Here is a 14,704-nt window from a genome sequence, read left to right on the forward strand (position 1 = left end):
ATATTTTGATGAAAAAGCCGTTTCTGCTGCAATATTTGACGCAACTCAAATAGATCAAATATTGTCGCAGAAATTGTCATTTGCCCCTGAAAGTATCTGCGGCAAATATTTGACGCAGCTCAAATAGCTGCATCAAATATTGCCGCAGAAATTGTCATTTGCCGCTGTTTTGAGATTTGCCGCAGAAAATGGGAGTTGCCGCTGCGGCAAATGTTTTATGAAACGGGCCCCAGGTCAATCAAAATATTTTCGAATTCGTGCTGGTGAGCAACACGTTCACTCCCAGCGATAGGGACTTGTTTAAAAATGGCATAGGAAATATGCATTTTCTAAGTATGGTAAACTCATAGTAGAATTTAGGTGTTGCAAGAATTAAATTGTGAATGAACTGTATTGGTAGGTAAGACATGCGTAGAGGATTATTTGTCTTTATCCATTTCTATTTTCCACATTTTTCTTTTGTTTGACTTTATTTTCTAGGGGGAAGCCCCACTCCCCCATTCCTGTGGATGCCAATTGGTTGGGGGCTTGGAATAGTGCAAGTTAAAAGGGTGAACCTGAACTTTATAGATATCAAGAGAGAAAGAATTGGAAAGTTAAAATGAATAAAAAGAAAGATGGAGAGAGTGAGAAAGATGGTGGACTTTCAAGGGGCATTAAAAAATCTCATATTAAAACATCATTTTTGTTTTTGTAATTATTCTATTTACCCAGGGTCAGTCAAAATATTAGCATCCACAGGAGGGTGGGATCCTTCCCACCTTAAAACTGAAATCTAAAGAAAAGTGTAGAAATGGATAAAAGACAAAGATCCTCTGCGCATGATTTACCAGCAAATGCAGCTCATTCAGAATTTAACTCTTAGAGCACCTAAATTGTACTATAGGCCTACAATATGTGTTTACCATGCTTAGGAAACACATATTTCCTAAGCTATTTTAAAACGAGTCCTACTGCTCGGAAGTGAACAAGTTGCTTCCTTACTCATATTCAAGAACGTTTTGACTAACCTCCTTTTTTAATTGGTTGCTTTGCTCCCTCACATACCCAACAATTTGTTGTCCTCTACATTTCTTCTGCTTGGTCACTTCGCTCCCTCTTACATATTCCTCAAATCTCTTGGCCCCTGCATTTTCCTTCTGTCATTTTGCTCTCTCGCATATATCCCCCCACAAAATTCTGCTCTGTCGCATTCGCTCCCTCGCACATATCCCAAAATTGTTTTGCCCCACCCTGCATTTTTTTTCTGCTGACAGCCATGTCCTGCCCAACCTCTCTCTCCAATACCTTGAAATGATGGGGGGGGGGGGGGTAACTTTAGATATGAGAGTGACCGAACAATTGTAAATCAGTGAAATATTTGACTTTTCTTTTGATTAGTTAATATTTTCTGTGAGAGTGATTATTGCAAAGGATTATACCCCTTTCTGTACACAAAACATACCAGTATTTTGAGAAATAACAACAGAAAAAAGACCACATTCTTCCTGACTGTTCAAATCCTTAAAAAAATAAAATATGGTAACTTTTACTTTCTCAGGCATTCATCACAGGCTCCCCAATTCCTGTCTCTATTTCTCTATCACCCCCATTCTTAATTCATCTTTTTGTCTCTATCCAACAGCTCATTTATAACTCTGGCCTTGTTCTATCCTACATGTATTCTATTCTGTCAGCTTGCCGTCATTCCTACTTTTCACAAACTTTTTTCTCTTCTGACATTCAAATCAGAATGAATATACTGTAAGACATCTTCAAATTCAATGAATTCATTTTTGTTACATGCCCAGTGATAAACGTTTTCATTGAGCTATTTTAAATAATCAGAATCCACACAGCGTAAATTTTTTGTTGTAAAGTTGTGCAAATCAATGTTTGTCCAAACTTAAAAGCAAGTAATGTATAAGGTAGGACTTCTGTGTGGTTTTCAGCCTCTTCTCCAAGTTTTAATACAGTCCATTATTGTTGTTGACTTCCACTTTACCCCTCTTGGACTTTCTGGTATTCAGTAGGAGTGGTCTTCGAGAAATTAAGGTGCTGAAGACTTTGGCACTGGTGTCTTTGCAGTATCTGGGAGGTTGTTTGCTGAATCGAAAAGTCTTTTGGGAAATACCTTGGTTTGGGTGAATTCTGTAGGAGACGAATTAATAAAAAATAAAAAAGAATATTGAACAAAAACAGATACAAGAATGAAAAGATAACTATTCAAAGATAATTTTTCAATCAAATATTCGATTATCCATGAAGAACAATATTCGTTTAGAAATCAAACCTTTTGCAGTGACTTGCAACAAGATAATTTTTTTAAAATATACATGATGATATATAAACCCTATCTAGCCCGGGGGGGGGGGCTTAATAAGCTCCCCTCCCCATCCACATTTTTCATGATAAGTCCACAATGAGAAATGAGGTACCATGATTACTTTTTGGTCAATTCTGCAGAGCTTTTGAGACACCCGGATATTCAGTTACGCAACATTTTATGAGTTTATGTCGGACCAAAAATTGCTCAAAAATATTATTTTGTATACACATTTAATCCAATGGAAATTCTATTTTCAGTCATAATTGACAAATTTATCATTATTCTTGCACTTATTGGTTGAAAATAATCAAATCTTTGCTTTTTATAATCAGAATAGTGCCATGAACAGATCCCATTAAAAAAACTATAAAATACATAAGGCCCCAAAACAAAGAAATACATATGGAATTATAGAAACAATAAAATACATAAGATTAGAAATGTCATTTACCATTTATTTTTGAGCAACTTTGTTAGAAATCATAGAATTTCGGGAATTCTTTAGAGATTAACCTTAAAAACAAAGAATTCTCTATTACGCATAAATTAGCATTACTAATTTATTAACAATAAATAATTTATTAACAATAAATTTTAATGAATTCTGTAACCTTTAGTTCCATGCTTGCAGATTACATTGATGTTGATGTGTGCATTGGTTTTCGTTTTGATCAGAGGCAAGATCTGAAGAGGGGGACCAAAAAAGCCCACCTCCCCCTCCCTGGGCTATGCAATCTCAAAGTAGCCCAGGATTATGAGTTAAACCAAATTTTAAAAAATATATTTATTTAGTAGTTTACTGTAAATACACAGTATAGGCCCCGGTCCATGGTTATCCTCCTGATTAGGATAATTTTCATCTCTATTTTGCTACTGAAAATTGAATAATTAAAGCAATGTTCTATCAAAACAAAGGTAGATAAAACAGAATATATATTTCTTTAGAACGCATGTATGATATAGATCCACTGTACCTTCTGAAGACGAGGCGGGAAATCAAATATGGTTGGGACAGCATCCTGTTTAAGACGTATCGTCTGCCCAGGTCAAAGCAAGCATCTTCAAAATGATCAGAACAGAGTACAGAGCTCTTGGAGGAATTCAATGAAGCTCGCTTCATATTGACCATCCTTACTGTGTTACAGTTCCGGTCTTGGTACCGGTTCAGTCCAATGGCTGAATGGGAATCTGCAGCAAATGTAAACACATGTCATAGAATCAATTACACATAATTAAGAAAGTTTGACGTGTCCAAAGGAAACAGATGCCCCCGCAGAATTGTAGTACAAAATGTTTTTTTATTGTTTTATGATGCAATTTTCTGTAAATCAATTAAACTATACACTAAATAAAATAAGATTTCAGTTCTTGATGTTTTAATAAGAGATTACCACAATTTTGTTTATGAATTTTGAACAGAAAAGTTGATATTTCCCCCAAATTACTAAATCATGGAAATTGAATGCCTACAAAAAAAAACACTTTATAAGTAATATGACATTTCATTCCTAATACATGATTATATACGTGTTGTCCCTAGGTGTCCTGAGTCTTGTCAATCGAGGGGGGGGGGGGGCGAGGAGAATTTGCACAATGGAAAAATTGATATACATTGGGTTTCAAAGCTTAATTTCATTTCGGGTAAATCAATATGCTTTATTTCATTTGAATCAATTATACCAATTTTAGGGCATAAAATACAAATTCAATTCAAACCTATAAATATAGCCCTTGAACTACTTATTTTTTTAATTCAGGAATTCTGATCAAATGTATATTAAAAACAATCAGTAGGCCTATATAATGTTTTTAACCCTTATGAGACTGGGGGCTGATTTACCCCCTTGTCATATTTTGCAATAAATCCACTGCACAATTTTTTTTACCGCATCACTCACAGACTTACAGCATCACTCACTTTTTCGAGTCTCGCGCAACTTTTGAGACCAAAATTGCGACCCCCTGGTATGTGCTTTCGAAATTACACAACATTTTGGAAGTGCATGCAGACCAAAAGTTGCTGGAAAAATGTGAATTTGCGTACAAATCTATGGAAATAGTGTTTTTAGCCATAATTCATAAATGTGCCATTATATTTCCTTTTACTGATTAAAATCAATTAATTTCAACTTTTTTACGGTCAAATATGGTCCCCGACTATTTCCATTGAAACAACAATAAACACATAAGAAAATAAGTGTGATGTTGAAATATATTGAGTCTGTGAACCAAAAGTGATCATTTCAGGGGCATTATTTAGTTAATTAGAGCAAACTTTTGATTTTACGCGTAAATTAGCAATGAGATTTAGGCAAAATTTGATTATAGTTTTTTAGAATATACCATGGGTAATGCGTTTGCCAATCATCGCTGTGATCCCATGATTGACTGCCCAGATCATAAAGCCCCCCCCCCCAGTCTTCTTAGGAAATGAAATAGCCCAGTCTATGTAGGTTACTGGTAATGTTTTTTTTTTTACTTTTTCATTTTTCTTATGTACAGATTTTCAAATTTATTACTAATAGAAATTTTCAGCAATTTCTGAAAATAATGATACAGATACAAATTTTGGCAATGACTCACATTGAGTTGTACATGAAATCAAGTTTTTAAGCAATTCGGGATCTGATAATATGCACTTGTGTATATCATAACTGCGTAACCATGCATGCATTCCAAAAATAGTCTTAAATGTTGTGTGGCCCTGCCATGTTTACGAATTTATTGTAGATAAAAGTGAGCTAATCACATAGATTTGTTTGTTAAAATGATATTCTTAATATTGATTGCTGTGCAAGATTGAACAGGGAGAAGAGGAACATGACAAAGCAATCAAGAAAGAGTAAAGGGGGGAAGAGAAAGAGGATTTATTTATAACACACAAGTAAAAAAAATGTGTTTTAAAACACACTGGTTAAAACGTGCCAACCCGGGCCCCAGTTAACGCGATCAGAAATCCATTCAATATGATTGAACTTAATATCATGCAGAAATCAATACGCATATAAATATAATCAAAAAAATAAATTTTGAACCAACTTGCATAATGAGCTGTGAACTTAGCCTGTATTTTGGTGACATCTACCTACACACCAAATTTTTTAAATCCATTGAATTTTTTTCAAGTTATTGCGCGGAAACCAAGGGGGGGGGGCTGACAGGGGCAACACTTAATGCCCCCTCCGGGCTTCATCTGCAGGGGCATAAAAACTCTAGGCCTACTCATCAGCAGGGGCCCATTTCTCAACACCTGGACAAGTTAGTCCTATTTATCTACCAAACACAGAATTAGTTCCAAAATTACCCAAAAGGATTAACTAGAATCCATTAATATCATATTGATACTATTGGTGGAAAGTACATACCAGACGTAGCCTTAGTCACAAAATAGCAAATTTTCCAAAAGTTGCAAAAAATAGAGGCAAAATATGCTTAAAAAGTACTTAAACATGCAGACATGGGCATTAAATTTCTGAGGAAATGAAATTAACACTAATTCATATCATGATAAAAAAAATCACATGTAAGTGGACATTGAGATATTTATCCCAAGATATAAAATTTGAATAGTTTACGTAAGTAAACCATAAGGCTTTCTTCCTAACATGATGGTTTCTAGTGTTGCTGTTGGATGTTTGTGGTCTATATCATGGTTGTTCCACTTTATATGTTTGTCATTTTGCCTCCGACGAAGATTCTGCTAGGATCGAAAGCTTAGGCCCCCTTTTGACTCTCTAATTTACTCCATTGGCTCTTTTTTTTTTAGATAAGCAGTTTTCAGCAGCTTCTTTTTGCCTTTAACATGATGATAATCAAACAGATTTTCAGGATTCCAAACATCATCAAAAAATATATTATCATGGATTGTTAAACTCTTTAGATACCTAAACGCACAATTTTATGAATGCTATGCGTATATTAGAGGAAGAATTTATTAAAATTTTGATAAGAGTCTGAAAACGAGTCCAATTATGGATGACCTGAAGTGGTAGAATCTTTGTCAATTCAATTATTTTACTACCTTAAATTAACACTTGTTATAATTTCTGTGCATTACAATTACTATTGAATGATTTATCCCACTTGTTTGCTATATAATTCATTTTTCTTTAAATTATTACGTAATAAAATTTTCAAATTTCGAGGCTCATTTGAATGTCACAGTCTATCCACATGATATCACTACATAAAGGACAAGTCCACTCCAACAAAAACTTTATTTGAATAAAAAGAGAAAAATTCAACAACCATAACACTGAAAATTTCATCAAAATTGCATGTAAAATAAGAAAGTTATGGCATTCTAAAGTTTCGCTTCATTTCACAAAACAGTTATGCACATCTCGGTCGATATGCAAATGAGAAACTGATGACATCACTCACTATTTCTTTTGTAATCTATTATATGAAATATGAATTATTTTTATTTCTCGTCATTGTCATGTGAAATGAAGTGTCATTCCTCCCTGAACACGTGGAATTACATTATTTTAACATTTTGTGCTTCAGGCAAGGAGGTCCTAATTGTCAAATTTGTAAAAAATGAAATATTGTATAATTCAAACAATAAAAAAACAAAAGAAATAGTGAGTGACTCTCTCATTTGAATGTAACTGGCTCGTTAATATAACTATTTTGTTCAAAATAAGCGAAACTTTGAAATGTCATTAATTTATTATTTTACATCCGATTTTGATGAAATTTTCAGCATTGTGCTTGTCTGGTCTTTCTCCATTGATTCAAATCAACATTTTTTCTGAGGTGGACTTGACCCTTAAGAAAGAAGTAAGTTATGACAGGTTTGGAGATGTCATAACTATTTGGTCAAGTTGTCCCCGATCTTGGCAGAGGGATTCGTGAAACAGTTCGCTAACAGGTAGCTAACTATTTCCAATTTAGTTAAGAAGTTAGAAGACTTAACGGTGTTGAGAAACGGGCCCCAGTCTACGCAAGCAGAACCAAACAGAATCAGTTTGCCACACTCAAATTCCCAATTTGCACTCGCATCAATTATTTAGTTACGTACCTATCATTTTATGATCTAGTGCATAGAACAAATGACCATTTTTTTTAGGTCGGAATGTCAACAATTTTCAGCTCGTGCTTCGCATTCCCATTATTGAAATATGTACCATCCTCATGGTTAAACAGTCCTTAACAGGATCATGCTAGAACACTTATTAAAAATTATGTTCGTGTTTGGCATTCTCAGTAATTATCTAGAACACACACATCTTGTTCAGGATCACAAACGGTGCCTAGAATGTTAAATTTTCAGGACAAAATACATCCTAAATACATATATAAAAGTTCCAAAAAAAGTAAGAAAAAAAATTGCTTGCCTTTGCACTTTTTATATAAGGCCTACGTGATTATTTCATATTGATGTTATTTTATAAGAAACCAACTCGCATATTTAATGACCCAGTGTAGTGGTCCACCCGGATACCCCCAACCAGTAATTGGGAGGAGATACCTGCGGGTCACAGTTCTGTGTGCGCACCCTTGTAGGCGACCCAGATTGGCTGGCTCCTCCAATACGCCTTGGAATGTCTTTAACAGATATATGGCACTATATAAATGCTGTGCATCATCATCTACCAACACACCCAAATTTTAAAAAATCTGATGACTTTTGATAAGATATCGTGAGGAATCCAACTCGCATATTTAATGAGCTGTGATCTTTGACCAGCATATTCCGAATTCGAACTTAGCCTGTATTGGTATCATCTACCTACACACCCAAATTTGTTCAAATAAGTAGAATATTTCATAACTCATAAAAAAGACATTATCATGCGGAAACTAAATTGCATATTTAATGTGTTTTGACCTGCCGACTCCAAATTCAAACTTGGCCTGTACTATCAGAGGGTCGTGTGCTCGAATCCCGCCATGGACTAGCGTCCTTTGGCAAGGGGTTAATCCACTTTGCCACTCTCCACCAGGTGTTAAATGGGTACCTGGTAGGATGTGAAAGCCTATGTATAATGTAGTATGCCTAGCAATTGAGTCTTGGAACTCTTGTTGGAGTGCTCCCCAGGGAGTGGAGAAGGTGCATACATTGTACGCAGGCATACAAGGTTCTGATGACCGTGGTAATACTGAGTCTGGAAAGCGCTTAGTCTCTTAGAGATGTCGTTCCGATGCACTAAGCGCTATATAAATATGTGGAATATTATTATTATTATTACTATGGTGTCATCCACTCCTATGGTGTCACCCACTCCAAGCTGTGGGGAAGTTACACATTGATGCAGAGGTTCGAGCCCTGATCACGTCTTTCGGATTGTGACATTAAAGGTCGGTCCCAGACGTAAATAATCAAACCTGATTGATATACGTCTGTCAAAAACTCAAAATACACACACACACTCCTAGTACCAATGATTAATGTTAATGTTTGGACCTCATAGGCGACATTACCCAAAATATGGGTTGCCGGTTGGACAATGCTGTTCTGAATCTGATTTCAAACTCAAGACTTTGGTAAATGTACGCCTTAATACAAATTGGAGTTATGCGATATGACTTTCATTTGGTGGGAAGACATTTAATACTTTATAAAATTAGTTGAAATTAAAATGGATTATATTAATGCTCACTGTTGGTGAGCATTTCTACACGATCCCCCTATTGAGATTTATAGTAAATATTTTGGAATTATATTAGTTATGCGACCCCTCCCTCATGATGATCACAGCATTATTTGTAATGGGGATATATTTCGTTCATATTCTTGTCTCTTCTTTCTCTTTTTAGCCTTTTTTTTGCTTGTTAAAACCTTTTCATTTTTTTTTGGGGGGGGGCTTGCCAAATTTTATGTGGGTCAAAATTACATTCATTTTTTTAGTGACAATCTTATTTTTCATTTGTCAAATTTTACGCAAGACAAAATTACCTTCGATCATAATTACAGTTAAAACCTTTTTTTAATTTTAATTTTTTTTTTGGGGGGGGTTGCCAAATATAACATGGACAAAATGACTTTCCCTTTTCTTATTTATTTTTTTGGGGGGAGCTTGCCGAATATCACGCGAACGAAATGACTTTCATTTTTAGTGACCATCACTTTACGTGAGACAAAATGACCGGTTTTTTTTAAGTGAGAACCTTTTTTGGGAGTTGTCTAATTGTACTTGAGAAAATTCACCCCACCCCCCCCTACTTTGGAAAATCTTGGATTTACCTCTAGTTTTAATCATGATTAACCCTAAATAGACTGGGCTATTTCGATGCCTAAGAAGACTGGGGAGGGGGGCTTATTCAGCGCCCCCTTATGATCTCGGTCGTCAATTGCGCGATCGCGACGAAAATTGGCACACATTACCCATGGCATAATCTACCAAATTATCACATCAAATTATGCAAAAAATCTCATGTTTCATTAATTATGCTAATTTTTGCGTAAAATCATTAGTTTGCTCTAATTAATAAAATAATGCCCCTGAAATGCTAATTTTTGTTTCACCTACTCTAGATAGGCATCTGATCAAATTTATTTTTAAAAAATTTCAACATCATGTTTATTTTCTTATGTATTCTATTGTTTTCTAAATTTCTTATGTATTTCATTGTTTTTCGACTTTGTTTTTCATTGTTTTTTCAATGGAAATTGTCAGGGACTTTATTTTGACCATGAAAAAGATAAAATAAATTGATTTTAAGCAGTAAAAGGAAAAATAATAATACATTTATGAATTTTGGCTAAAAACACTATTTGTATTGGATTTGTACACAAATTCACGTTTTTGAGTAATTTTGGGTCTGCATGCACGAACGAAATGTTGCGTAATTTCGAAAGTGTGTACCCGGGGGTCACAATTTTGGTCTCAAAAGTTGTGCGAGACTTGAAAGTAAAAAGTCAGCGAGCAACGAGGTCAAAAAGATTTGCGCGCGGATTTATCACGAAAAATGTCGAGGGGGGGCTGATTCAGTCTTTTTAGGGTTAAGATCATGCGTATACCACGGCAGAGGCGTAAACCGCTGCAGGGGCATGCAGGCTGGCCCTTGATCCCTAGTGGATTTCACCGGAAAAAAAATCCAGATAAGAGAAAAGGAAAGAGAGAGGGGGGGGGGGAGAAAGGGAAGACTGGGAAATAAACGAAAAGGTCCCCCCCAAAAAAAAAGGAGGGGAAAAGAGAAGAAAAAGCGAAATCATTAAAGGGGTGTATATTATAACTTCATTTATAATTGTTTTTCCTTCTTTTATGGGGGGGGGGTCAAAAAAATAAAAACCTTAACGAAATGTTTTTCTATAATTACATTTAGGTCTACACTCGCGATTTAATAAAAAATAGTAGCCATCTATATACAAATGATGCGTTAGAGTGGGTCAGTAGGAACTCTGTGTACAAGGTAACCACATGCACACAGTTCCACTGACCCACGAAAGAAACCCATGCATCATCTGTTTTATAGAATGGAATTTTTTTTTTAATAAACCACAAAAATTAATGATTTACTGGATGCATGATAATTTCATGCGTCGGGTAAATTTAATTTACCGGACACATGATTTTTTTTACCGGACGCATGATTTATTTACTGGACGCATGATTTATTTACTGGACGCATGATTTATTTACCGGATCGATGCATGAAAATTCCAAAATCTAATGCAGAGCGCAGACACTTTGATAACCCTGGACAACATAAATATGGGCTTAACTGGATAATGTTGCCACAAAGATATTGTTATACCCAAAATGCCAGATACAGCTTTGCATTGACTATATCTTGAGCAGTTGAGGCAGCCTCCGACCTCCAATACATGTAGCTGTGTGTGTGTATGCGGGCCGCGCCGGGGGCCAGCGCCTGCCTGGGCCTGCAGTGGATATTTCGCTGTGCACAGCCAGCCCAGGGCAGTATAGATCTAACGTTAGATCGTACATGTATGTCTGGACTTCTCAACTAACGAGTATGTGGGCAGTTTTAATCCCAATGACAATTACGGTACCGTATTTGTACTTACAGATCATTTTGCATCCTTTGATTCATTCTGCTTTGATCGAAATTCAAATTTTGACGTAAACAAGCGACGGTAACAGTACATGCGCGATGACATCACAATGACCTTTTCGGACGATTGCTTGTTTACAGTGGATATCGTTGCGTTTTGATTATCGGGATATCGTTCATGCAGCCCAGTAAAATTTTTGCATTGCTCTCAACCAATCAGATTGCAGGGATTTTCTCATCCATTACAACTATAAAAAGTTTTAAAATTGCTAAAGATCCAGAGATATCAAAACCCCGGGGGGGGGGGGGGGGCACTCAGTATATAATGCATAGTGGGTATGTGCCGCGGAGGGGACCCCCATTTTCACACTCAAATTTCCGTTCCAAGGCATAGCATTTTCTTCTTATCGAGAAAAAAGAAGAGGGAAATCCGCTCCAAAGCTTCGCATATTTTTCGTTACGCCGCTCCGATCGCATTGAATGAGTCGAATTTTGGTGAAAAGCGGCTGCAGAGCTCCCCGGCGGAGGCCGCGCTAGCTGCATCATGCACGCATGACCGTTCCATAGGGATGCATACGCACTCACACGCTGGCGATCCGTTCCAAGGACCCCGTTTTCACAAACACTTGTCGTTCCGAAGCCCGTTCCGAGGACCCTCCTTTTTAGGACCTACAATAAGCCGGCCGCTCCAAGGCCCCCGTTTTTTGTCTCGCCCGCGGCACACCCCCACCACATTTTTGGTCGAGTGCCCCCCCCCCCGGGATCAAAACCCACCTGCTGATTTAGCACTGGGGTACACAAGCCAGGGTTATGCCCAGTGCATGCCCCCCGAATGTTCTACGTACAACCAAGATATAAAAAAATGAAGGGAATTAAAGAAACCAAAATTAGGAAAAGTGTAATTAAGGTAAGATATCTGTCTCAAATTTAGATTTGCACGAAAGGTTTTTTCTCGCTTGCTTTATTCGCTTGGAACATATAAAGCAACTTTATTCCCACGTGCCATATGTTTCGGCCTCTTTCTTTCTACTATTTCATTTTTTTTACTCATCATGCTCCTGCCACACAGGGGTTTGCCCTAATGCATGAACAATCATTAAAAAATATCATTTTTCATGTGACTGGGAATTTTTTGCTCTACCCCTCCCCCCTCCTCGATCCCTGTATCGATTTGACTTGACATGGGCCTATACCTGATGTATTCTGCTTCAATATAAAATCATAACGGATAGAACGCCTTGAATACAGGCCAAACAGCCTAACGACACACACACACACACATTGCCGTGTCACGTGACAATCAGTATTAAACGAGGATGTGTACAACCCTATGGCGACAAGGCTAGTCGCAAAAGTTGAGCAAGTTCTGGACGAATAGGCTTCAATACCCCAAGAAAAGAAGTAGTATCTAGGGACTAATTAAAAATAGTTTTCTTAATGGAGTTCCATGTTAAAATCTAGTAATTTAAGTCCAACTTTTAATTCGCGTGCACTCACATTTTTAACACAGGAATTAATAGGCACGGTGCCTAGAGTGTCATCTACCAACACACCTAAATTTAAAAAAAAAACAATCAAATATATTTCAATTTATTGCACTGAAACCAAGTGGGGGTGGGGGGGAGGCAGGCAAATCAATGGACAGGTGGAACGCTTAATGCCCCCTCCGGACTTTGTCTGCGAGAGCATAATTACAGAGGAGCTGAATTTGAAGAGGGCCTGAATCAAGACTGAAACATCGCAATACGTGTAAGTGGAGTAGGCTAGGGCACTCACACTAGTACGAGGCCCGGGGGGGGGGGCACTCAGTATATAATGCATAGTGGGTATGTGCCGCGGAGGGGACCCCCATTTTTACACCCAAATTTCCGTTCCAAGCCAAGGCATAGCATTTTTGTCTTATTGAGAAAAAAACAAAGAAAGCTGCTCCAAGGCAAAGCATTTTGTTCTCATCTAGAAAAAAGAAGAAATTCGCTCCAAAGCTTCGCATATTTTTCGTTACGCCATTCCAGTCGCATTGATCTGCTGCAATTTTGGTGAAAAGCGGCCACAGAGCGCTGTCCGACCATCGTCTCTGAGCGAGCGCACCCGGCGGAGGCTGCGCTAGCTGCATCACGGATGCCCGTTCCATAGCCTATAGGGATGCATACGCACGTACTCACACGCTGGCGATCGATCCGTTCCAACTTCCAAGGACCCCCATTTCACAAAATTTTAGTTCCAAACCCCGTTCCGAGGACCCTCCTTTTTACAATACTCCCGCTCCAAGCCCAAGGCCCCCGTTTTTGTCTCTCCTGCGGCACACCCCCACCACTTTTTTGTTCAAGTGCCCCGGCCCCGGGGTATGAGGTTAGTGAGGCTGGGTAAACTTGCGCCAAGTTGCGGCCAATTTGCGGCCAAGCCCGCCCAACATGCCCAAACTGTTGAATAAATTTGTTATTTCAAATTAAAAAAAAATATATTTGTCATCTGATTTCAATGAAATTTTCAGCATTTTGCTCTGTATGAATTTTACATTATTTGCTAAGTTCTAGGCCAAAATATCTTCAGCCTGTATAATTCCTCACCATTTTAGGTGTGCAGAAAAGACCAATCCCCCCCCCCCCCCCCTTTGTCTGACTACAGTACACAAACTTGAATACATGGGACTATAATTTTTACAGTACACAGCTTCTTGCAAATGAAAGTAGCAGGTATGGCAACCACTACGATTTCCCATTTTGTTTTCAACGTAATTCAAACATAGCTGAACTTACGAATGCAATGTCCGTCCACATTCTACTAATTAGAGAAGTTGTTTGCAGCTCTTGTTGGCATGAATAACCATGATAACGTGAAATCTAAGCTAAACAGGAAAGGTTCACCAACATGCCGACCTGTGAGTGTGACCGTCCCGCGGCCGGATATCGATCGATCGAAGATCGGCTTGAGCAAGGTGCAGCCAATCAGCGACGATCTCATATACCCTGCCAGAAAGAGGAGACAGAATTATTTTACATGGACGGAATTTTTTGTGATGTGACACAAAATCATTTCGTCGACAGAATTTTTTGTGATGTGACACAAAATCATTTCATCGACGGAATAGATATTCGCAACGCAACGAAATGAATTTTGAGGACGCAATTTTATTCCGTCTCGACGAAATTGATTATAAGTGTGACACAAAATAAATTTCGTATACGAAATCACACTGCATCATGACGAAATGAATTTCGTTGGAGTGAAACACAAATTTTCCTACAGAATTTTCCTTTGAACACTTGGGGTGCCATTTCGTTAGATCAAAATTCATTTCGTGTGTACGAAATAAATTTTGTGGACGAAATTACATTTTGTCTCGACGAAAATTTATTTTGTGTGACAAGAATAATTTCGTATACGAAATAAAATTGCATCATGACGAAATCATTTTCATATGAACAAAAAAAC

The 14,704-nt window shown here is 37.4% G+C and overlaps 1 protein-coding gene across 2 annotated transcripts; it reads right to left on the reverse strand.

Moving 5' to 3' along the window:
* Positions 1 to 1,349: 1,349 nt before the first annotated feature.
* LOC121428327 lies at positions 1,350 to 14,249 on the reverse strand. 2 transcript variants are annotated; one of them, XR_005971770.1, is made up of 3 exons: positions 14,029 to 14,249; positions 3,283 to 3,496; positions 1,350 to 2,130 (listed from the first exon to the last, which is right to left on the reverse strand). XR_005971770.1 is itself a non-coding variant. In XM_041624895.1 (3 exons), exons 1-3 carry the CDS (start codon positions 11,290 to 11,292, stop codon positions 1,947 to 1,949), a joined length of 405 nt encoding a protein of 134 aa, XP_041480829.1. In that variant the 5' UTR covers positions 11,293 to 11,541; the 3' UTR covers positions 1,350 to 1,946. The 2 variants fall into 2 exon arrangements, 1 of the variants encoding a protein (XP_041480829.1); XM_041624895.1 differs by lacking the exon at positions 14,029 to 14,249 and adding an exon at positions 11,286 to 11,541.
* Between the last annotated feature and the right edge of the window lie 455 nt (positions 14,250 to 14,704).

Source organism: Lytechinus variegatus, chromosome 15, assembly GCF_018143015.1.
Source record: "Lytechinus variegatus isolate NC3 chromosome 15, Lvar_3.0, whole genome shotgun sequence".
In the NCBI taxonomy this organism is placed as follows: domain Eukaryota; kingdom Metazoa; phylum Echinodermata; class Echinoidea; order Temnopleuroida; family Toxopneustidae; genus Lytechinus; species Lytechinus variegatus.